Source organism: Conger conger, chromosome 5 (genome assembly GCF_963514075.1).
Source record: "Conger conger chromosome 5, fConCon1.1, whole genome shotgun sequence".
Classification (NCBI taxonomy): Eukaryota; Metazoa; Chordata; class Actinopteri; order Anguilliformes; family Congridae; genus Conger; species Conger conger.
This window is the reverse complement of record NC_083764.1, coordinates 46,922,511-46,949,992: the sequence shown is the minus strand read 5'-3', so window position 1 is coordinate 46,949,992 and position 27,482 is coordinate 46,922,511. Positions and strand designations below refer to the sequence as shown.

General features: G+C 34.0%; 1 gene segment (V, D, J or C); it reads left to right on the top strand.

Annotated features, from left to right (window-relative positions):
• The first annotated feature begins 9,412 nt into the window (after positions 1-9,412).
• LOC133128052 (T-cell receptor alpha chain constant-like) lies at positions 9,413-27,126 on the top strand. The segment is given in 5 exon segments: positions 9,413-9,463; positions 24,185-24,394; positions 25,251-25,295; positions 25,742-25,854; positions 26,584-27,126. Coding segments are annotated over 4 exon segments (408 nt in total).
• Positions 27,127-27,482: the final 356 nt, after the last annotated feature.

Genomic DNA, 27,482 nt, shown 5'->3' with positions numbered 1-27,482 from the left:
TATATAGACTTAAGCAATTGTATTAGGCTGATTGATTTATCCTCTATCAGTGCTAATAAATTTAACATGGCACATACAATACTTGGAATCCCATGACTAGTCCCAGGATGTTGTGGAAAAAATAGACTAGTCATTCATCTACAATGGCCCTGGAAAGTCCAGAAATGTAAAATGCAAAAAAAAATGGAAGTTGATTTTTGTGATGATGGGTATGACTGTGTGAATACTGGAGTCAAAATAATATTTGGACAGGGGACCCAACTATGTGTACAACAAAGTAAGTAAGTGCTTGTGACTTAGATAGAATCCTGTCTGGCATGTTTTACTTTGGGATGAGAAAGGAAAATTTTGACTAAACATTAGGGTATTTTTCTGCCATTAAGTCAACTTATAGAAAAAACTTCATTAAATGCATGGCTGCAATTCTATTAGAATGAAATGAACTGTGAAGTTTTTGTTAAATATGCCAATATGTCAAAACATTACATTTAATTATAAACAATAACCCTATATTAAGTCAAAATAACTGTTGTTGATCCCAGAACCACATACTTGGTCTCTGGAGTATTTGACAGCTCTTATCATACTGTGTGAATTCACAAGGTTATAGCAAGCTCATTTTTGGGGAAAGTACCAGACTCACCATTGAATCCAGTAAGTCCTTGATTATTTGTCCAGTATTGTTTAAAATAGCATGCATAGAAACTTTACTTGCTCTAGTCTGATACATTTTTATTTTTCAATTTGGAAATTTGGTCACTTGGAGATCCACAGTAAACTATCGAGAGTAAAAACGCTGATTTAATAGGAACTGGGACATACTTTGGCAGAGGTTTGACTATTGGGAGAGTTTATATTCGTGAAAAGAGAAGATGGAAGATTTACTGTGTTGTGTCAAACCATTGTGTGAATGCTCAAATCGGTTTTTACCGATATTTGATAATTGCTAAGTTGATATTTGGCAGTGGTACCAAACTATGCATTGAACCGGGTGGTAAGTATGGAATTTCTATAAATATTAAATGTGAGTGATGTTAAATCTAAAATAATAATGTTTCATTTAAGTCAATGTAAATTGCGTCAGGTGGTGAAAAAGAACCGTAGTGTATGTTAAATGACCTAAATCATTACAGAACCTACAGTATACAGTAGGTTCTTCTTCTTCAGGTTTTTGTGATGTAGCCTATGACTGTGTGACAACTGGATATAAAATTATATTTGGAAGCGGGACCCAAGTAATTGTACAACAAAGTAAGTGATTTAACCGGACATAGAGAATTATCCTTTATCTACATTTTTCCATTACAAATGGGTTGTAGGTTTTTGACAGCTCTTATTATGCTGTGTGACTAGATCCAGTGCAGATAAGCTCATTTTTGGTGATGGCACCATATTAACCATTGAGTCAAGTAAGTTACCAATATTCCTTGTAAAATTGAAGTATGTCAACACCGTAAATTAAATGTATACATGACAATCTCATTATTCTGATTTAGAAAACTTCATGCATATGCAGACTTCATGCAAACTTTGTTAATCTTGTTAATCTACTGGAGGGATACTCAATTGTACCCAGAAAGAGCTGGTGTGGGTGCAGGTTATTGTTCAGACCTGATTATACTATCTAGGTCCTTAGCAAAGACTTGAATGCTTGATCAGTAGAATCCGCTGTGTAGCTGATTGATTGGAACAAAAGTCAATCACCCACACTGGTCCTTTCTGGGAGTATCGCTAATCTACTGTTAGCACCAGCATATGATATGTACTTTTTGTTCAATTGGCATAGCCATACTGTACCTGTCAAAGCATACCTTTATTAAAATTGTACAGCTTTCAAACCCGCAAAAACACATTATACAAACCTGTAGCTACCTGTCAATTAATTGGTTAATTGGTTGAGAATAATGAATTAATTGCTCTGGTAAAGATTTGTTGACTGTAATTCAACAAATAAAAAAACATTCATAGTGGCTTACAATTTGCTAAGTCTGCTGATATCAATAACAATTTCATAGATTAATAAACCTTAAAACTTAAAATAGTATTGCAACTACATTAGTTACAAAAAAATATTTTTCCAGTCTCAAATCAAAAGCACAAGGTAATAAGTGTCAGCTGTGTGCAACTTCCAGCTTTATTAAGATTAGGTCTGCAGGGTTTTTGCTGAGGATGTGTTTACTGTGTGAATACTGGAAACCTTGGAAAGCTGTTGTTTGGCTATGGGACCCATTTAACAGTGGAATCAAGTAAGATCACCTCTGTAATATTATGTCAAGTGCAAGAGCATTCTTTATTTTTAGCTCATATGTAACAGTAATTATATTAGGTTTTCGCCATTTAATTCTCTGAACCTGAATGTTATTGAAATTTAAGCAATGCAATATTCATTCTGTTTGGAAGTGGATAAAATAGTCAAAAAATGTGTATCTTGTCATTGTAGATTAATTCATTGTTCTCTGTCAAACTCTGGCTAATGCACACATATGCAAATTGGTTTTTGTAATTGTGGCTGTGACTGTGTGAATGCTGGATTTAAATTTATATTCGGAAAGGGGACCCAACTACTTGTACAACCAAGTAAGTAACTATGGTCAGGCGGAAATACTATCCTTTATGTTTCATTTGGGATTAGAAGGAGAAATTGACAAAACATGTGTCTTCCCTTGAGCCAAACCATAGAAATAAGAACTGCATTAATTTCACAAGCAAAGTATTAGCTAGTATTACTGTATTTGCTTTCCTTTGTTTTATTGGTGATAACGAGGCTGATGATTGTTGACCCACTTGGGTTGTAGAGTATTTGACAGCTGTTATTATACTGTGTGACTAGATCTGGTGTGTCTAACCTCATTTTTGGTGACGGCACCAGATTAACCATTGAATCAAGTAAGTTATCAATATTCCTCAACTGTGATATGGTAACTTCATGCAAACTTTACTCTTTCAGACTGAATAGAACTAAATTATTAACCATTGATTGTTTTTGTGGCTAATGCGTAACTTACAATTTTACCAACCTTTATGAAGCCATAATTATTCCCTATATTCTGTGGTACACTGTATACCACATAAATGCAGGACAAACACTCATTTTGACAAACCATATGGATCCAAACAAGCATATTTTTCTTCCCTTCAGCCAAGCCATATAAATAAGAACTGCATTAATTTCACTGCTACAATACTATTAGAATGTATTGAACAGTAGACTTGGGCAACAGACAGTGGGGTATTTGTGAGCTCTTATCATGCTGTGTGAATACACAAGGCTTTAACAAGATCATTTTTGGGGAAGGTACCAGACTCACAATTGAATCGAGTAAGTTCTTGATTATTTGTCCAGTATTGCTTAACATGGCATGTGTAGAAAATGTACAGTTGTATTCCAGTCTGGCAAATATTTATTTTGGATGGATTGTTTATTTTTGGAATTTAATTGGAATGTATTTCCTCAATACAGAGGTTGAAATCACTTGATATGGGAGATGGTGGTAATAAATTATTGAGAGTAAAGGTGAATGCTGCTGATTTCGTAGGAACCAGGGCAGGTTTTGGGAGAGGCTTGACTTTTGGGAGAGTTTAGATTGCTTGGGGAATGTGAGAGAAATCAGAAAATGGGAGATGTAGAGTTACTGCATCACTTGAAACCATTGTGTGAATGCTCAAACTGGTTCTTACAAGTTGATATTTGGCAGTGGTACTAAGCTACTCATTGAAACTGGTGGTAAGTATAGAATTTTCTTAAATGTTGTGCCTCTTGGCAGAAACTTATGTTTTATTATCTAAATAATGTTTTATTTAAGTCAATTTAAGTAAATTGCAACAGGTGATGAAAATTAAAAGCAATGTGTGAAAATGTCACTGCGGAATCAATACAGCACAATAAAGTCTTAGGAAGGACACTGTTGGACAGAAGTCTGAAAGGCAGAATATCAGTTTAGGCTGGTCTAGAGACCCCTATGTGCCATTTTCCAGTTCAGTTGATCTCTGCAGTAATTAGGTTTGATTGAGATGCTAACTGAATACCTACCTAAATTTGACACTAAACTGCATTGGTGTTTTGCTCTGTTACAGCTACAGGCTCTTGGCATGAACTAATAGAAGCATGTAAACACAGTTTATTGCAGTTTTACTGCAGTTTATTTCTATATATTTGAGCCACCAATCGAAATCAGTAACAAAGACTGTTGTTCTGCTTAATTGATTAATTGGTTAAAAGTTAATCAACAACATTTTATTCACACTGACAATTGAATGTAGTTGCTTGTATGAACAATAAATGTTTAGTGAACAGAATTGAAATGTTTTACAATGTATTGCAAGTCCATTACAAAAAAAAATAAAAGCACAAGGCAGTAAGAGTTTGATTTGTTTAGGTTATAGCCTTATTAAGCATCTTGGGAGGCTGGTAGCGTTTTTGCTGAGGGTATGCTTACTGTGTAAATACTGGAAGCTTTGGAAAACTGGTGTTTGGCCATGGGACCCATGTTACAGTTCAATCAGGTAAGATATTTACCTATTATTTGTATTCGTGAATGAAAACGTATTACAAATTCGTTCTTTATGGAGATTGTATTTACTGCACATGATGTAGCTTGAGGATTTCCCTCTAGGATTTCTAAGACTGGACTTTAATTGAGACCTAGTTGTTGATGGTAGCTTAATTAAAATTATACTTTTGCTTAAGTCAAACAGTCATAAGGTACAGCCATAAATACTGGCAGTTAAAAATGTGTGGAATTTCAGACGGTTACAGTATTCTCTGTGTGATTAATTTGGTATAGATTTTACAGATTTGAAAGCAAGTTTTTGTGATGTAACCTATGACTGTGTGTATGGTGGAAATAAAATTATATTCGGAAGCGGGACCCAAGTAATTGTACAACCAAGTAAGTGTTAATAATTTAACACACAGTATTATCCTGTATTTATGCTTTTGCATTAGACAAACATAACATAAGCCCAGGGGATATTATTAATTCCAACAAGAAATATGTCTAAAAGGGTTTTATGTCAGTTAACACTGATCTGCATGGTTATATCATCCTTATGCAGAAACTTGATTTGGCTGAAAATAATGCAACACTTCCCTTTTTTAAATCACATTTGGAATACGCTAAATGGTTATTTACAAAATGAAGACATCGCAGTTTTTTAATGCAGTTCACTTCTGACTGAATTTTTTTACATTTTATTTAGGAAAATAATGAAAAATTAAAATAAGGGCATTATATTCAGTGTAAAATCGTTTGCCCAGAGTATTCATTTGTTTTGATTTGTTTATTTGGTGATCGTGAGGCCGAGGATTGTTGTGGAGTATTTGACAGCTGTTATTATACAGTGTGACTAGATCCAGTGTAGATAAACTCATTTTTGGTGATGGCACCAGATTAACCATTGAATCAGGTAAGTTATCACTATCTCTCATAACATTGTGTGAGAATCTCATTGTTTTTATTATGAAAATCTAACTGTGATATGATGACTTCATTCAGACTTTGTTAATCTTGTTTATCGATGGAGACAGCTTAAGATATGTACTTTTTGTTCAATTGGCACATTAGCTGCCATCTAAACCACCCACAGAAATGCATCAAAATGTAGCTATATTTTAGTACTTTTTTAGCTATAGCATTTACAATAATTAGCACAATAACTAGCAACAGCTAGGTAGATAGCTGGTGGCCAACTAATGAGAGAATTCTTGAATTCCTAAAATGCAAGCGTATTATTGAGCATACATTTTTTCAGACTACTGAATATAGTTCTTAAATTATTAGTAGACAGTGCTTGTTTTTGTGGCTAATGCTTGTCTTGCAATTTAACTGAATCTTATCAAGCCATATTTTCTGTTTTGTGTTATACGCCGTATATCTCAAAAATTCAGGACAAACACTTATTTGGACAAACTTTATGGATCCCATACAGGCAGTCATGAATCATAAGAATGAATCATAAGAATGATTAAGAGTTTTTTTGCAAACACAAAAGGCAACCTTAGCCTTTGTCTTAGTGTCATAACCTTTGCTTGACTAATACGCTCATTGAAATAATTTCTTAAAGAATTAAGATTAAATTAATAACAAATAATAATAAATAGTATCATGTCTGTGGTGAAATTAAAAGACAGGAAGTATTAACTGTCAGCAGATTGCATCCTTAACCATTTCAGGAGGCTGGTAGGGTTTTTGCTGAGGGTGTGTTTGCTGTGTGAATACTGGAGGTGTTGGAAAACTGGTGTTTGGTTATGGGACCCGTGTAACTGTGGAACCAAGTAAGATTGTCACTTTCTCTGTTTTTTAACAACACAATGACGATTGTGTTTACTGAAAAAAGCATTATGGATGTGTTATAAATGGAGCGGTCACAAATAATATCATAGATTTGGCTACCCACAGTGGGGACTATGCTGATTTGTAGTAGGCAAACGAATGTACCATGTTCAATGGTGTACATCACTAAGCCCACTTATGTGTGGACTGTGTTGACAGAATAATGTGCTTTGATTCCAAACACTGTGTAGAATAATCCACATTTTAGTTAACCTGGAATTCAGGTTGGATCATCTGTAAGAAACTGACCACAGCTGTGGCTGAGTATGTTGTGACTGGTGATTATTGAATCACTCTGTAACTGAAATTAGAAAGCATCATGGAAATCCATTTCTTTCTCAGAATTAGAGCATTTTACCAAGCATGTAGTTGTACTGCTCTTTGGTCATATTTAAAAATCTGCAAGATCTAAAGTAATTCTGGCGAAAAACAGCAATCAAATTGACTGTAACTTCACCTGTCTGATGACCATTAGAGGTTGCTGGTAGAGTTCTTTACACCAAAAAGTTTTTATATGGAGTTGTAATAAAGTTTTATATGGAGTTGTAATAAGGTTTTATATTGAGTTGTAATAAGGTTGTATATGGAGTTGAAATAAGGTTTTATATTGAGTTGTAATAAGGTTTTATATGGAGTTGTAATAAGGTTTTATATTGAGTTGTAATGTTTTATATGGAGTTGTAATAAGGTTTTATATGGAGTTATAATAAGATTTTATATTGAGTTGTAATAAGGTTTTATATGGAGTTGTAATAAGGTTTTATATGGAGTTGTAATAAGGTTTTATATGGAGTTGTAATAAGGTTTTATATTGAGTTGTAATGTTTTATATGGAGTTGTAATAAGGTTTTATATGGAGTTATAATAAGATTTTATATTGAGTTGTAATAAGGTCTTATATGGAGTTGTATTAAGGTTTTATATGGTGTTGGTGACATGTGGAGAAGGTAGTCTATGCAAAATTATAATATGGTGTTTATGAACCAGGAGTTCACACTGTGTGAATGGCTATGGCCAGAAAGTGGAGTTTGGAACTGGAACAAGACTCCTTGTAGAGACCAGTAAGTCAGCATTAGTTTATCATATTTTCATAATAGCATATCTCTGATATGTGTCAGAGTTGATTTTCAGAAATATATTGAAAGGATTGAGAAAATAATGATCACTCGGGAATAATATTTCCCAGATGTGTTTTGAAATAATTCCAGAGTATTCCAGTCCCTTTTATATTGTCATTATTCATGCATACAGTGTGCATATGTGAACTTTCTTCTTATTTAAAAACATAGTTAGATCAGCTCATATATTGGAATAATACCTACGATCTCTTCTTAAAAGAAGAAGAATCACTAATTTAAAATACACTTTGGTCACATTGTGAAGATTAAGCACTCTCTGGTTGTAGGTCTTCGTAAAGTCACAATAAGTTGACTGATAAGTCATCATTGATGCCTTCAGTTTTTGACTCTCAGTATAGTACTGTGTGAATGCTAATAACTACAAGCTAATCTTTGGGTCTGGGACAGCACTGTGGGTTCAGGCAGGTAAGTGCATAAATATGTCTTTCAAAAGAAAACAGAACTTTTAATTACAAATAATTGCGTTATACAGTATGTATGTATGTTTTGCCAATGCTTGAGAAGAAATTCATAGGCCTGGATTCAATGAACATTTGTCTTCATTTGAATTTCAAGTGTTTGATTAATAACAAATACAGCTTCACAAATTGTACTCAAACATAACTGCTATTCACTGTATTATAAAATCAAGTATTGGTTGAATTCAGGGAGTAGTTTGATTGAGTGTAACTGACATTCAGGTTTGCTTAGTCTGACAGTAAATGGGCATAACATTGTTCTTGGAAATGGTGTCAGATTAACTGCTGGCCCAAATAAGTCATACGAGGCATTTTGTGTGGTTTCAGTCTTAAACTTAATCAGGTTCATGTGATGTGAGGCTTTTATACTGTGTACATTAATGACATACCATACAGTACCTTACATGATAATGCACATGGGTTATATTTTGTCTGGGTCAGCAGACAGATTCTATGCAGTATATTAATATTACTGCATATTTATCTTGTATAAATTATCATTAGGATTGCTCAATGTCACAGTATATGCAGCATGAGTTACACATTGTGCTTTGTTTGAATTGCTGGTCATGTTCTACCACAGCCATATCGTGGCTGCTGTGGTGTTTGCTGGTACTCATGCATGTACTGACAGATCCACTGTTGCTGGATTTGTGATTTCAGACCAAGTTATTGACACAGCCACTGTAGACAGTTGTGAAAATGGCCAGTCTAGATGGACTGATTTCCTATAAGGAAACACAGGCGATGGGTGAATCTGTGTAGTCAGATTGTGTTTTAATATGATCCCAGTGTCCCATACAATGCTTGTATAATGTGGTAGGTGGTCAGCTGGTCAGTTCTGAATATAGGAATTCATGGGATTGGCTCTGTATTTGACATTAGTACTCAGTGGATCCCAGAGATTCATTAATAGGGGTTCAGAGCTCTTTGTTTTTGCAACACACTTGATCACTGTGTGAATGATTACAACAAGATCATATTTGGATCTGGAACACAAGTCATTATCGTGGCAAGTAAGTGGAACTGGTTACAGTATTAAAGTAATTTCATGAGAACATTGTCATTCAGTCGCCAATGTTTTATATTATTTTACCTGCTTCTATCGTTTCTTAAACAACACATGATTTACTCATGGAAGTTATAGTAGCATTCACTCAATTGCAGAATTCTGTAGGACTAACTGCAATATAGTTCACAATTCATGATTAATATTAATGGTCTTAGCCTTTAAAATGATAATGATCCCACTGACTTGGTGTCATGTTTATGACTTTGCTTTAGTAAAAATAAAAATTAGGGACTATGTTTACAAATGGTAAAATATTTGGTGATAAATCAACTAAGGTGTTGTGAGTTCTATTAGAGTAAAGTCTCTTACGCGGTTGATTTTGTACTTAACATGATTCAAATCTTTAAACAGACTTTTATGTGTAAGTAGCCCTGACTTGTTTTTGTTATGACAACGCTGATTGTGTGAAGGATGCTATGAAGATTGTATTTGGATCAGGGACACAGCTCTATGTGCTGTCAAGTAAGTGCAGTTTAAAATGTAAAATAAAATAAAATGTATCATGAATTTATTGCTTATACTTGCATAACTGCCAATATTAGACAATTTTTGGATTACAATATACAGTATCATTATACTTTTACATAACACTTTCTGTTAATAGTTGTCCATATTTTTTTTTACAAATAGCTAGAATGGAAATGTCTATTTCATAAATCCCTCGATGTATCTTCCGGGATTGGTTCAAATGTTAGAGTTAGGGTTCATTAGAAAATTGGGTTAAAATATTATTTTATATTGAATAAAAAACCCACTTTACAGTAAAATGCCTGGACAGTAAGTAATCCAGCATGGGAGTTGGTGAGAGAAAGTATTTGTCAAAGATCTTTTGTCTGTGTGAATAGCAACTACAAGTTATTTTTTGGAAATGGGATTTCCCTTCTGGTACAGGCTAGTAAGTATGATTTACATCATCATAAACCTATAAACCAGATTAGATTATTTGATTACTTAAATTGTGTTCATTTTTATGAATGTTAAGTTTTTGAAAGTGTGTTCTAGAAATGCTGATTAATGCTGGGTGATACTTCAGTATTAGTATTTTAAGGCTACACTACTGTATATTTCCTGTGTGTAACTGAAAGAGAGATATTATTTAGGATTGGAGAGAAAGACTATAAAGAGACAGGTGGCTTAGTTCAGTCCTGCGTCTGGTCACCAGTTCAAAGTGACCTAAAGGGTCAGTTCATTGTCTGCATTAGGATACATATTGGTAATAAGGGACACATTAAACATTAATGGAAATAGTTCCATATTTAATATATTTTCTGTCTTCAAGAGGCCATTATATGCAAATGAAATGGCTGTTGAAAAGAGCACAGATTTTGTTATGGCAGGGTAGACTGTGTGAGTAATAACATCAAGATTATATTTGGATCAGGGACACATCTCTATGTGCTGCCAAGTAAGTACCTGCTAATGGTCATACTGTAAGCTGATATCAATATTTATCCAGTTATTTTAGAATTATGACATGATCAAGGGAAGAAATGATACTCAAAACAGTCAACACCAAAAACATAATAATAGCCGTAAATATGTATTTATATGCCTGACAGTGACCACACATTTTTGTCAAAGACTTTATGTCTGTGTGAATACCAACACTGACAAGTTCCTTTTTGGACAAGGAACTTCACTTGTGGTGCAGGCTAGTAAGTAAGACCTAAACCAGTATTACATGAATGTATTTTTCTACTTATTGTGTCATTTAGAAGTATGACCAATAATTTAATTCCGAAGTTACATTCCTCAATTTGTCCGTTTACTTCTCTTGTTACACTGCAACTAAAAGGCAAATAAGTGTTTCTAAAGGCTGTAGAAACTGGTGTAGCCTAATGATGGAATTGGTTGAATTGTGTAGAAATCTGGTCCAGTAAACATAATAGGAAAGCAAATAGCACAAATTTACACAAGGTTTTCTGTATATTAAATGATAATGGTAGGCATGTGGACTGTTCCTAACTATGGACTGTTCCTAGCTTTTCTGTCGTTAATGCGACACAAGTTTATTGTCCATAGCTGGCATTTGGAAAGGTCATATGTGGCCAATGCTGATGATAATGCCAAATTAGTACAGAATATTTACCTGTGTATGTCAGCAGAAGCTTGATACATACATAGGAGACCTATATTTAGGCTTGGGCTGTGTGTGTTATTGCAGCATAGTATATCATTGTGTGTCTGGTTATAACAAGATTGTGTTTGGATCTGGAACAAAAGTTCTTATCCTGTCAAGTAAGTGAAAATGTTACTGGAGATTTCATTCAGATCAAATTTTACTGTGTTTACAAAAATATTGCATTTGTATACCTGATGGAATTGGAATGAAATGTTTCTAAATGGAAAGATGGCTTAGTGCAGTAATGGCAGTAATGGACCTGTTTTTATTGTGTCTATTTGATACTAAAATTGGCTTTGACAGTGACAATGTTCTGAATTAATATCATTCAGTATATTAATTTGAATGTTCCATTGTTGCACAAAGTTAGATTTTATATGAATTATTTTAGAATTACAGTAACTAATCAAACTAACGTTTACATGTTCAAATTCAAATGAAGAAAACTGTTGCTGAAATTGATTTAATTGGAAATAGGGAAGATTTTTGGGAGAGGTTTGACTATCGGAAGAGTAATAGTATGGAAAGAAGGTGAGAGAAAAGACAGAGTTACTGCATCATGTTAAACCACTGTGTGTATACACAAGATGGTTCTTACAAGTTGATATTTGGCAGTGGTACCAAACTACTCATTGGACCTGGTGGTAAATATGCCTTAAATTTGTATTAAATATGTTTCTTTACAATGGCAATGACAATGACAATGACTTTCAATCATGTGAGAAATAGTAGCATGTGTTGAAAAAGAATTGCAGTGTGCGGTAAATTTCCGGAGTCATTGCAGAACCTGTATAGCACAGTAGAAAGGGCACTACTGGACAGAAAAGTTTTGGACAGAAGTCCAAAGACCAGACAGTGTGTGGTAAGTGACCTGCCATTGCTGCACAGTAAAGTCTGAAAGGCAGAATATCAGTTGGCTGGTCTAGTGACCTCTTTGTGCCATTTCCCAGTTCACATGATCTCTGCAGTGATTAGGTTTGATTGAGATGCTAACTGAACCAGCCTACATTTGATACCACTGTATTGGTTGTTTGTTATAGTACAGCTACAGACTACTTGCATGAACTACAGTTGCATATGCAGTATACTGTAAATATGTTTCTGCAACTCTAGTGCAGCTTAATTGATTAATTGGTTAGGTATACTTAGTTAATTAGTCAGGAAATGGAACAGTAATTCAATAACTAAATACTCAATTCATAGAATTGTATGAGTCCACTCATATTGATATGTTGAATACAGAAAATTGAAATGCTTTAAAAAGTATTGCAATTACATTAATTATTATTATTTTTTATTAATAATTAGAGTGTAATTGCATACAGTATCTAAAGCACAAGGCAGCGTTCACAAGGCATCTTGGGAGGATGGTAGGGTTTTTGCTGCGGGCGTGTTTACTGTGTGAATACTGCAAGCTATGGGAAACTGATGTTTGGACATGGGACCCTTGTTACAGTACAATCAAGTAAGATATCTTTACACCATGCCAATTCATATCATACAATGTAAAATGAATTATATTTGCTTCTTGCCATATAATTCTATATTCTAGTAAGGTATCTATAGGTTCAAGCAATTGAAAACAATTTCCTGGATAATACACAATATGATGCATCCTGTCATGTTTTCATTGTCATCCTCTGGCAAATGCATAATGCAATTGGTTTTTGTGATGATGGCTGTGGCTGTGTGAATGCTGGACCTAAATTAATATTTGGAAATGGGACCAATCTACTTGTAGAACCAAGTAAGTATCTGAGATTTAGATTGAATACTGTCATGTAAATTTGGCTTTGGGATTAGAAATGGAGAAATTGACTACACTTTTGTTTTTCACTACAGAAATGGAAAAGTACATTGGTTGGTCGTTAACATTAAATTATGGTTAATTAATCAATCAAACCTTAGTCAAACCTTAGAAGAACTACACACATTGCACTACTGCAATACTTTTATAATTTATTGAACAATAAAGTTGTTGTTGATCCAAGACCCACATCCTTGGTCATTGGAGTATTTGACAACTCTTATCATACTGTGTGTATGCACAGGGCTTGAACAAGCTCATTTTTGGGGAAGGCACCAGTCTCACCATTGAATCAAGTATGTACTGTTAGTTATTGTTACTGTTAGTTAGTTATATGGCGTGGAGGTGATATTTAGTGGAGTGGATGTGAATATTGATGTGACTTGGATTTCCCACTTTACATTTCCAAGAAATAGATTTGTAAAATTAACTGGACTTAAATATTAGTAGTTAAGGAATTTCTGATGGGTTCAGTATTCTCACTATTTATTTACATAAATATAGGTAAGGGGCTTGTGTCAGTTAACGTTAACCCTGGCCTTCATGGTTATGTCATCCTTACACAGGAACCTAATTTCGCTGGCCATACAGATATAAACCAATGTGTTTTTCCCTCACTTAATAGAAAATGAAAAATGCATTCAAAATGCTTCTTTTTCTTGAAAATTACTTTCAAAATATCCAAATGTCCATGCACCAAGTAAATGCATCGAATATGATATTCATGTCTGATTTAATTTTTTATTAAGAAATAATGGATGGAAATGAAATGGCACCGTATGTCGTATGTGAAATTGTATGTCCATCAGTAAAATGGAGGGTATTAATCCACTTGCATGATTACTGGTGATGATGAGGGTCATTGATCCACATGCTTGGGTTGTAGAGTATTTGACAGCTCTTGTTATACTGTGTGACTGGATCTGGTGGTGGATATAAGCTTATTTTTGGGGAAGGCACCAGATTAACCATTGAATCAAGTAAGTTATCAATATTGCTTATAAAATTGTTATACGCCAGTAATTCAGACTTCATGGTGACTTAGTTAATTAATTCATTCATTCATTTGTATTAGCACCAGAATTACACACTGTATGTATGTCCATTTTGTTCAGTTGCCATATGTGTCAAATCACAGAAATATACAGTTTTCAAACCCACATAAATACATCAAAAATGGTTGATAGTTTTTGTACATTATATTTATTGCATGTACAAGCTAGGTAGATAGCTACTTGGCATCTAGTTATTTAGTGAATGTCTGTTTTAAATTAATATTGGGAAAGGGGACCCAAGTACTTCCAAGTAAGTGACTAAGATTTATATTTTATTATTCATATATATATGAATACTGTCCTGTGATTTTGGCTTTGTGATTAGAAAGGGACAAATGGACAAAACTCTGGTATTTTTCACAACAGACACAAATGTTGGTACTTTGGTAAAGTACTTTGGTCAGTCATTGATATTGATCAAAATTATGGTGTTACCATTACGTCAACCCTTAGAAGAACGACACAAATTGCGCTACTATAATACTTTTACCATTTATGGAACAATAAAGCTATTGATCCAAGACTAACATGCTTGGTCTCTAGAGTATTTGACAACTCTCATCATACTGTGTGAATGTACAAGGATTGAACAAGCTTATTTTTGGGGAAGGCACCACTCTGACCATTGAATCAAGTATGTACTGTTATTTATTGATCCTTCATCCAGTATTGCTTTACATACCATATCTAGTCTGACTACCTTCAGTCTGATACATATTTATTTAGGAATTTAATTGGTACATTACGTCCTAACTAAGGTTGAAATAATTGATATCCAGTATCTTGGCAATAAATTATTGAGACGGAATGAAGCTGATTTAATAGGAATTGGAGCAGAGGTTGGACTATTGGATTATATTTGAAGAATTTAAATAAACTCAGAGGCAGATTTACTGTATCACTTGTAGTTCTTAAAATGTTATATTTAGCAGTGGTACCAGACTACTCATTATACTTGGTGTTTGGTATGGACTCTGCTTGAATATACATTTTTATCAAAAAAAGCATGTTTCATTTAAGTCTATGTAAATTGCAGCATGTAATGAGAAAATGTAATTGTTAGTATGTGGTACTGTAAGTGACCTGAGTTATTTTAGCACAGTAAAGTTTTAGCAAGGGCACTGTTGGACAGAAGTCTGAAGGGCAGCATATCCGTTTAGGAAGTTCTAGGGCCCTATGTACCATTTCCCAATTCAGCTGATCAAGTTGCTAACCAAAGTCCATTAGATCTGACTGTTTTGGTTGATTGCTCTGTTACAGCTACAGAGTGTTGTCAAGAACTCATAGATGCATATAATGTGTAATTATGTTTCTGCAATTTATTTAGATATATTTGAGCCCACTATTTGATTAATTGGCTAAAATAATTAATCACTCAGGTAATGAATAATAACTACAATTCAGCATCTAAAAATGCTCAATGTAATAACAAAAATGTTGAATGAACATAATTGACACTACTTAAAAATGATTGCAAGTACAAACATTCAAATTACAAACAGTAGTTTGTACAGTCTCAAATGTGAAGGCAGTAAATAGCTGGATAGCATCTCAGGAGGCTGGTAGGGTTTTTGCTGAGGGAGTGTTTACTGTGTGAATACTGGAAGCTTTGGAAAACTGGTGTTTGGCCAAGGGACCCATGTTACAGTACAATCAAGTAAGGTATTTACATTCAAATGCATATGAATGAAATGGTATACATTATGGTAAAGTGCAGCTTTATTAGCATTTTCTATGGAGGTTGTATTTATTGAAAATTATATAACTTGGATGTCCCTCTTTCCAAGAAAAAGATAATAAGATGTAAGATAGCACATTAACTGGGCTTAAATATTAGGTGTTAAGAATGTGTGTAATTTCAGTGTTCAGTATTCTGACTATTTCTTGTATTGTGTCAGTTAGCATTAACATTGGTCTTCATGGTTGTGTCATCCTGACGCAGAAACCCAATTTGGCTGACCATAATCCAACATGTTTTCTTCTTCACTATAGAGAATAATGTTTTGTTATTGGTAATTACGTTTAAATTAGGCCAAATATCCATGTACAGTGAAGTGAAGACATTGAATGTTATGTTCATGTCCGATTGAATTCTTCTGATTGAAAGAAATAGTGGAAAATAAAATGCAAAACAGCATTATGCTGTATGTAAAATCAGAATCCATCAGTAAAATGGAGGGTATTAATCCACTTGCCTGATTACTGGTGATGATGAGGCTGAGGATCATTGATCCACATGCTTAGGTTGTAGAGTATTTGACAGCTCTTGTTATACTGTGTGACTGTATCTGGTGGATATAAGCTCATTTTTGGTGTAGGTACCAGGTTGACCATTGAATCAAGTAAGTTATCAATATTGTAAAATAGTTTGATTCAAACCTTTCAGCCTTCATGGAGGCATTTTTAATATTTATTTAGTGGTTTATTTAAGTACCTGGATAACACATATTTTCTTACCTGTCAAAACACACTTTGAGACTTTCAAACCCACATGAATACATCAAAAGCTGTAGCTACTGTAATTTTTGTACATTAGTTATTGCATTCACATTACTGTACAATAACTAGCTACACTCAGTAGATAGCTGCTTGCCAGCTAGTTAGTTAATTAATGTTAGCTTAGCAAGCCAATTACTAGGACGTTAACTATATCGACTTAAATTACTTCTAGCCATTGCTGGCTCCTGTGGCTAACGCATGTTTTGTAAATTTACTGAAGCTATCAACCGCAGATTATTTCCTGTTTTCTGTTATCCAGTTCGCTACACATCTCAAAAACGCAGGAAAAACATTTTATATTGATAAACCATATAGGTTAACAGGTATGTGCAACTGACATGTGCAATTCAACATGAAATGTTTTCAGCTTTCAAAAGCATTTAAACTGATATATAGGTACTGAAATTACAAGGTATTGCAATGTTTGCAACCTATTATTTCAAGTAGTAAAGTGTAGGTCTAAAGTGTAAGCTGAACGCAGATTTCATCCTTATTAACCATTTCAGGAGGCTGGTAGGGTTTTTGCTGAGGGTGTGCTTGCTGTGTGAATGCTGAAGGTTTTGGAAAACTGCTGTTTGGTTATGGGACCCGTGTAACTGTGGAATCAAGTAAGATTGTCATTTTATCTGGTTTTCCAAAATACAATTCCATTCTTAATTAATAATATGTTATGGATCTGTAATCATGGAACTGTCAGTTATTATTGTGCAGTAGCTTTTGCTATTCAATGTGGAGACTATCCTGATTTGTACTGAGTGAGCAGGCAAGAGAGGGTACCATTTTGAATGGTACATAACTAAGCCCACTTACGAGTGGACTCGGCATTGGCTGAATAATGTGCTTTGTCTGCCAAATAGTGCAGACTAATCAACCTGTAAATTAATTTGGAATACAGGTGAGTTAGGATCATCTGCAAATAAATATTTTAGCGCTTTTCATTAAGCAGACTCTTTTATCCAAAGCAACTTACAGTTGATTAGACTAAGCAGGAGACAATTCCCCCGGGGAAAACTGGGTTTAAGGGGCCTGCTCAAGGGCCCAACAGCTGTTCGGATCTTATTACGGCTACACCATTGATTGAACCACAGACCTTGCAGGTCCCAGTCATTCCTGCCTTAGTCAGTGGTCATTAGCACCAAGCATGAACATATTTTGTTAAAATTTTGATTTAGTTTAATGAACATCAATAGTGTCATGTAACGCTGATGCTATTTTCAGGTGTATTATAAGGTTTTATATTAAGCCAGTGATAAGTAGAGAAGGTAGTCAATGCAGAATAATATGGTGTTTATGAACCATGAGTTCACACTGTGTGAATGCTGCTGGCCAGAAAGTGGAGTTTGGAACTGGAACAAGACTCTTTGTAGAACCAAGTAAGTCAGTAAGTTACCCTCATAATATAGCTCCATTAAGTCAGTCAGTCAGTCAGTCCACATTGAGAGGTGATTCCAGAATATCTATATGTGCATATTAAATCAGGGCTTTAACCATGACTCTTGAAGTATTATGGTCCCATTATACACGCATACAGTGTATGTGGACTTAAAATATGTTCAACACTCTTTTTATTTAACAACACACTGCTGGTTTGGTTGGATATGCTCATATCTTTGAATAATATGGATTCTAGCAAGAAAAACTCACTATGTACACTTTTATTAAAATGTAGAAATTAAGCATTGTAAACTTGTGGTTACTTGTAAATCACAATAAGTTGACTGATAAATCAGCATTGATGCCTACAGTTTTTGATACTCAGTATAGTACTGTGTGAATGCTAATAACGTCAAGCTAATCTTTGGGTCTGGGACAACACTGTGGGTTCAACCAGGTAAGATAAAAAGATACATAAATCTCTCTTTCAAAAGAAAAATTGTGCTTTTTAATTTATTATAATTGAACAATTTATATATTTTTGATGGTGGCTCAGTGATTCAATCTGAGCATCGCACTTTTGCTCTCTTTTGTGTTTATTTTGAAAGAGAATTGGTATTCATTATTTAATATAATATTTATTGCAGATTATACATGTAGTTTGATTGATTGACATGCAGGTCATGGCTTGATTTGACAGTTTTGTGTAGTGTCATGGGAAATGGACATAAAATTGTTCTTGATAATGATGTCACATTAGCTGTGTCCGTTTTCTTTGATTTCCATCTTAAAGATGATCAGGTTCTTGTGATGAGAAGCTTTTATGTTAAATACCATTATATGATATTTCAGATGCAGAGATGAATGACATACTCTCTACAGTCATTACTGTACATGATATCTCAAGGGTGATAGAATAAAGACTCTTCCATTGAGTCTGTGCTATTACAAGGCTGTTGATCAGTTGGAACTTGTATTTCTGAATATCCATGAAAGACAAAAATAATAATGGAAAGTAAATGACGGACAAGGGTCATTTTTTTATAATTAGCTGATGTCAACTCAAATCAGGATCACTCAGTGTCCAGAATTATTTCAAATGTATTTTGTTTGAATTGCTGGTCATATTCTACCATGACCATATCGTGGCTGCTGTGGTGTTTGTTGGGACTCATGCATGTACTGACAGATCCACTGTTGCTGGATTTGAGATTTCAGACCAAGTTATTGACACAGCCACTGTAGACAGTTGTGAAAATGACCAGTCTAGATGGACTGATTTCCTATAATCAAACACAGGCGATGGGTGAATCTGTGTAGTCAGATTGTGTTTTAATATGATCCCAGTGTCCCATACAATGCTTGTATTTCCCATACAATGTGGTAGGTGGTCAGCTGGTCAGTTCTGAATGTCAGTCTTCATGAGAATGGCTCTCTATTTGACATTAGTACTCAGTGGATCCCAGAGCTTCATTAATAGGGGTTCAGAGCTCTTTGTTTTTGCAACACACTTGATCACTGTGTGAATGATTACAACAAGATCATATTTGGATCTGGAACACAAGTCATTATCGTGGCAAGTAAGTGGAACTGGTCACAGTATAAATGTGTTTCTGTAAGAATTTAAAAACATTTTAAAGCTAAACTGTTGCCCAGGAGGGTTTGTTTGAAAATATTGTTTTACCTGCTTCTTAAACAACAAATGATTAAGTGAGCGCATTCACACAGATGCATGATTCAGTTAAGGATGAACAGCAATATAGTTCAGAATGCATGATATAATTTATTGGCTTTATAGATGACAATTATCCCACCAACATAGTGTCATATATAGTGCTTTGCAGAGCAGAGTATGCTTTAGTGAAAATAAAAAATAGGGGCCACAATCTATCAGTGTTAATAACTATTAGAGTGGATTTTGCATTGAACATATACAAATTTATAAGGAATGTTTATGTGTATGTAGCCATTACTTGTTTTTGCTATGAAAGGACAGACTGTGTGAAGGATAATATCAAGCTTGTATTTGGATCAGGGACCCAACTCTATGTGCTGCCAAGTAAGTAAGCATAAATAAAAACATGCATGTATTTGGAATATATTGCTGTATATTCATAAATGATTTTAGATAATATAACACAATATAACATCATATTGGTATAAAATAGCACTATGTCTCTTGCTAATAGTTTTTTGACAAATAGAGAAGTATATAATAAGCGGCATTAATAAAAGGCTATTCATATTCATTAAAATGCTATAGATATTAATGATACAACAGGACATAAAGTTGATAAGTTGAAATAACTCTGATTAAAAGACATATACGAATGTAATAAATCCCTAGACATATCTTCCAGGATTGTTTTCATAATTAAGAGGGAGTGTGTGTGTGTGTGAAGGACAGATATTATTAAATATTGAAATAAAATGGTGTAGACGGAGGGGTGGATAAGTTCAGTCCTGCTTCTGACCCATTGTTTAAAGTGAAGTAAAGGGTCAGTTCATCCTAAACTGAACTCACACTGCAGTAATAAAGAAGAAATTGACATCATCTTGACTAAAATAGAAGCAATAGTTCCATATTTAATCTATCTTTGGTCTTCGATACCTCCCCCTGCCCAATATAACGAATTAAATGCCTGTTGAGAAGAGCACAGATTTTGTTATGGCAGGGTAGACTGTGTGAATAATAACATCAAGATTATATTTGGATCAGGGACATATCTCTATGTGCTGCCAAGTAAGTACATGCTAAGGCTGATTGAAACAGAAATTATTTAAGTAAGAAATAAGTTTCATGGTTGCATTTACAAATATCAGTATTCAGTTCTTTTAGAATTATGACATGACAAATTACCAACATCAAAATGAACACTACTTTCAGGTCAAGGGAATAAATTAAAATGATACTCAAAATACTTAATACTCAAAAATGAATGATAACTTTAAATGATACTTTAAATTATAACTTTAAACTTCTATACCTGACTGTGACCACACATTTTTGTCAAAGACCTTATGTCTGTGTGAATACCAACATGTACAAGCTCATTTTTGGAGATGGAACTTCACTTCTGGTGCAGCCTAGTAAGTAAGCCTTAAACCATAGTATTATAATAACTTATGATTTTGATCTATTTATAATTGTATTCTATAGAAATTATGACAACGTCCGTTTAAATAATGAAAATCGAAAGTTACATTCCTAAAAATGTTTTCTCCATTTACACTGCAACTAAAATACAAATCCATAATCTCTAATGGTTCTACAGACAGGTATAGATTAGAGGCAGAATTTGGTAGATTGTGTGGGAATCCGGTCAATGTAGTAGGGAAGGAAATAGCAAGGACTTAGAGAGGTTTTCTGTGTATTAAATGGCAAAATGCATGAATATAGCTAAATGCAATTAGCCTAATGAATGGACTCACTGGTATAGTATATATTCCATTGCTAATGTAAGTTTATTGCCCACAATTGGCATGTCAAAAGGTCATAACTGGCCAATGCTGAAGATAATACTCAATCCACTTGTATTATTTAACTTATTTACCTGCATATGAAAGCACACGCTCTTTGTGCAGATACTGTCGGAAACCTTCCATTACGAGTTTGGCTTGGGGCTGTTGTGTGATATTGCACTATAGTACTTCATTGTGTGACTGCTAATGACAAGATCGTGTTTGGATCGGGAACAAATGTTCTTATCCTGCCGAGTAAGTGGCAATGGATTTCGTTCAGATCAAATGTTATTGTGTTTAATGTATTATTCACCAACAAAAATGAGCCTTTTCTCATTAATAAAGTTACAACAAAATTAACTTCCCAAGGAAATTTGGTAAGTAAATTTGGACAATTACTGAACTGCCAAAATTACATAGGCTAAAGTGATTAATTCATTTAGAATTGTAAATATTGTTGTATTTCTAACAACCAGATATAGAAAACATGTTGGTTAAGTTCCATGGATACCCTCTAATTGCAATATGGATTGCATTTGGCTTTAGGAATTAGTGTGGAACCTGTCCTGGGGGTTAAAAATGTTTGAATGTTCGATTATGTTCATAAAGATTTGTATATCTTTTCATATTTCCCTGTGTATGTGGGCACATCTGCTTTATCTTACACAAAATCAGCCATTGTTGCTTTGACCAAAGGGGTCTTGTGTGTTTGTATTTGCACCATAGCAAATCATTGTGTGAATAACTACAAGATCTTATTTGGATCTGGAGCAACAGTTCTTATTCTGCCAAGTGAGTGAAAATGGACAGTGAGAGATGTTGAAATTACATTGATCACATAATTGAATAACCAATCAATCGCATTTCTCCTTCCAAACTGGGAATTAATTTAAGTAAACAATTGATGCATGAGGCTGCTGTATGATAGTACGTATTTGTCAGAGGTGTTATGTCTGTGTGAATCAGAACAATGATAAACTCATTTTTGGGCATGGAACTTTACTTGCGCTACAAGCAAGTAAGTAATTCAAAATGCTGTGGATATTTACTATAACATTGTAATATGTTTAGAGTAATATTGAAAAAAACTTTTGTGAATATTTAAATAACATAATGAGAGACATTTCCTTGTCTAAAAATGTCAATGATAGGATGAAATGGGTATTAAATCAAAATGAATATTTTGAGTTTTGATATTAATATGGTAAAGTGGAAAATTCTAACCGAATAGTAAGTGGCTAGAATTTATGAATTTGTTGATGTAACCTATAAATCAATGTAATTGAAATATGTTATTAAAATGTCAACCAATTTTGTTTAAAATTTGACATACACTCAAAAAAATGATTACTTAATAAAATTAAGAAAGTGGTTGTGCAGTATTATTACATATACTGTGTGGGACTTAAACTGATTAAGCAGCCTACTTGTACCAAGAACTTAATCGGATTGATGCCATATATACTTTATATATATATATATATATATATATATATATATATATATATATATATATATATATATGACAGCATGCAACCACTGTCTATATTTTTTCCAAGTAAATTAAATGATTCGATGATTTGATTGTAGGATTAAGTTAATTCGTTTTACCATGCACACAAAACAATTAATGACTGGTTTATGAGAATGTTATGCATTTAGTATTTGCCAAAAGCCTAATGGCTGTGTGAATAGAAACAATGAGAAGTTAATTTTTGGAGATGGAACTTTATTCATGGTGCAGGCTAGTAAGTAACTCATCCAGTAGTAGTTTTTGTCCCGCTTTAACAATTTGCAAGCACATTTTTTCAAGATGCATGCGTACAATTGATTGTTCAATTTCTAAATGGGGTTGTCCATGAGTAAATAGCAACCAAAGATGGAAAATGTGGATTTTAATGGATTTCCTATTACAATGCTGTTTCCGTTAAAAACAACATCTACAGAGACAGTGTTGTCATTGGTGGCTTTAATTGTCAAGTCTAAAATTCTGAAACTGTAAATTGACCTGAAATTGATTGAACAAAAATGTGTCAGTATTGCATATAGAAACATTACTTAGAAAAAAGATTTGCTAGTCAATAAGTTTGCCATAATTAGTCCACCTTTTTGAATGGCTGAATGGATAAAAAAACATCTCAAATCAGGATTGAATGTAACTCAGAATTCAATGGAACACACCATTGTGCATCTATCATATATCACCACATTAGTCATCCAAAAAGGTTGTACATATGGAAAAAAAAAATCTTAACTTAAATTCTTAAGTGCAACACTCTCAAGTTTCAATGCGAGGTATTTGCTATTAGTGTTTTGGTTGTGTGGATGAAGAACATCCATTGTCTGAACTGGAAAAATGTGCATGGAACCAGCTGGTAAATGAAACCTTAAGACTGCCATTACCTTAATATTTGACTATTATTATTTATCCCTAAACTAAGCAAAATAAGCTATTTTTTCAAATTACATATAACATAGGTAGATGAAATCATATTAATAAAAATAATTGCAAAATGTGTGTTATTTTTATTAATTGGATTTTCTCTACCTATTTATGCAATGGAAATGTGTCTTTACAGGTTCAGCATTGTTCCAATCTCATATCTGGATAACTGATTCAGGAAATTGTATTGCGCTTTGCATGTGGCTACATACTTTGTGTTCTTGTCCACTAAACTTTCTGCTGGTCTTCATGGTATTTGTAAACCCCTATGATCCAATAGATTGTGGTCTGCAGGACCAGGAGAGGAGAAAAGTCCCTTTGAAGTTACTCTCTTGGACATCTGAATTCAGACCGGCAGACAGCTGGTCAGAGGCACCCCTGGAGCGATTTATCTGACCAAAGCTCTGTCTTTGTGTTTCAGGGGAAGAATCTTCACCCAAATACTACAAGCTGACATCCAAGGACAAAGAAGTCAGTGCTTGCCTTGCTACTGGTTTCAGCGATTACAATGATACAAATTACCTCCCCCTGTTCAACAAAACTGCACCGACTAGGATAAAGGGGGAGTCCTACTTCGGCAGAGTGGCTCTTTTGTCCGAAGACAATGAAAGACAGTGTCCTGCATCAGATGGTGAGCGTTTTTAAGTGCAAATATCAACCACAACTGAGGCTTGATATTGTATTGCTGCAGAAAAAGTGGAGTTAACTCTATAACATTTCTGAATGGAATTTGAGATACTGTATGTCACGATTTGTCATCTCCAGCAGTCTTGTCTAACAGAAAGTCGAAATTGCATGTTAAAAGTTTGGAGAAGAAACTTGGGCTTTTTTTATTCAGTCATGGAATACATATACATAAATTACTGTATGTGAATTTTGAACCCAGTTATACACTGTCTATCAAAAACATGAAAAAAAGACATTTATCAATGAAAAACAAAGTGCGCATTAACATTTGCAGGTAGAATGCTATATTAATAGCAGCTAGTAACATCTAGCTAGCTGAAAAGCACATAACACTGTAATTATTTGTATTCATATTCTGCAAAAAAATTTAAATAAAATAAAATAAAAATAATAATAATAATAATAATAATAATAATAATAATAATAATAATATATATATATATATATTCTTCTTTTTTTCCACTCCAATCAACTGTTATGTAACCTATGTCATACTTATTATTCCTATTTGAGGATATGGATACAGAAACTTTGAATGTTCTGACCATTTTGAGATTTCTAAATCAACTTTTTGAATTGAATATGTCTAGGCAATGGTATGAATAAATAAATGATATTCTTATACTTTGAGTGTACTTTGGCATACTCAAGACATGCCTGCTGTTGTTCAGACATATTATTTCACATTTGCTAGACAGGAAAAGCACATGATAGGCCCAATGTTAATGGGCCACGACACGTACTTTCATTAAATCATATAATGTTTTTATTTATAAGTGTATCTTTTATGCCTTTATTAGAGAATGACGATGACACGTGTGATTCTGGAGGAGATTTTGAAACTGGTAAGTTGAGTTAATGTCTTAAGCAGAATGCTTAGAACTATTAACTTAAATTAAAGCCAAACACTGATTTTAATGATGGCTGGTCTCATTTTCTAGGTTTTTATATGCAAGTTTATATGCCGTTTTGGAGAAGTAAGCATTTTAAATGCACCATCCTATTTTCATCCGGTTGAGAACGAAAGTGTCACACTTATCCCTACCCTATAACTCGGACCCATAGTTTGTGCTGCTGACCTCCAGGCAAGACAAAGCAAATATTAGCCTAAAGTTAGGTTAGAGTGCCTTTTAAGGACTACTAGACATTTCATCATTAGACATTCATTTAGCACAACTATACAACTGGTCACCTTATGAAAGCAAAGTAGCTAGGCCCCAAACCCCCAGAGCTTTGATTAATACTTGAATAATAGTAATTATGTGATCTTTGTGATTTTTTTTTTTTGCAGATGAAAAGGTCAACTTCCTCTCTCTGACGGTCCTGGGGTTAAGAATCCTATTTCTGAAAAGCATTGTCTTTAACGTCCTGATGACTCTTCGAGCTTGGATGAGTTAGGGAAAGGTAAGCCAAGTTACATGCAAAGCAAATTTCATATTTCATACTGTCTGACATGTCATGTATTGTCATGTGGGATGATTAAAATGGTGAAAGATTCAATGTTTCATGTTTGGCTGAGGAAAGGACATTAGATTTGAATTGGTGAGGTTTTGCAATCAACAATGCCCAAATATTATTTTTTATCATCAAAACTTTTTATTGTTCCCTGACTTAACACAAGCAAGAAAGTAGACAAAGCGGATATTTTAATTTACTTTGACTCAACCTTTCAAAGGTTTTGACTCAGCCTTTCAAAAGCAAGTGATTAGCTACTATATGGCGCACTGTAATAACACTTGGGACTAGGAAACCTTTAGACATGATTTTAATTAGCACATTTCCTTACCAATGACATAGAAATACATATGAGTGTTTCCTTTTTCAATAGAAACCATGTTTTTCATTAGTGTTAGTGGACACTATATGTATGCATGGCACATCTGATGAGTGCCTTTAACTGCAAAGCAAAGCTGAGGACAATGTAGATTGAATCTCAGACATAGTCGATGCAGTAAAAGTCTGTTCTCCATCCATAGCAATGTACTGTAGTCCTGAAACTGTTCAACCAGTATTTGTCGATCAATTAAATTCAAGCTGTTTCTCTTCACAAGCAGTTTGATTTGATATGTTTGATATGATCATCTTACAAATTATATAATTTGAGTGACTGAAATTTGTTTATTTGCCCTCCAGAGGATGGACGACAGACTTTCATTGTTGTCGGAAGGAAGGGGTAACAAGAATGATGCGCCATGGCAAGAAAACGGATGAAATGCTACAAGCAGAAAGCTTCAGCTATTCATTTTACTCTTTGTATAGAATGTTTCTTTAATACCTACTTCATGAATGTTTTTTTTTTTATATACTGAACTTAATATACTGAATTTTACTTGCATGCATAAATAAGTGTACACCAATATTATGGTCATATTTGTAGTCAAAATAGAAAAATACATATAGTGTTTGGTAAATCTCATTTTATATAACGTTACTTCTTTACTTCTTTCTCTGTCAATACTTAACCAGCAATATAACCAATAAATGTTACAAAATTGACTTGTATGTCACTTGAGAATAATTTTACTCTTGTGCAAATTAGCTATTTTATCTGAATTTGTTTTACTTTATGTATTATATGCAAAAGTGTCTTTAATCAAATTCACTCACCCTCTGTAATCAAAATGCTTTCTGTGCACATAAATATTGTAAAAGCTTAATAAATATACTTCTAATTTACTGAGATGGGATACAGTCAATCTTACTCTTATACTCACAGGAATACTCTTGCTTGCATTTATAAAACCACAGCTGAAGAGACCATAGCTATGTCATACATTCATAACAATAAAGAAGTCACGCGGGGTGGGGGGGGGGTGGGGGGGGCTGCAGAAGAACAAGAAGCAGACACAGGGGCGTGGAAAATGAAGGGTTTAATGGCAGATGAAGGAGCAGACGGAGCGTAATCAAAAAAATAAGTTAAAAAACTGGGAGGTCAGTCCAAACAAGGCAGAGGTCCAAAAGTGTGATCCAACAAGAATAGTCAAAAGAGTAGGCAGGGGTCATAAACAAGAAATCCAGAAACAAAACAAAAC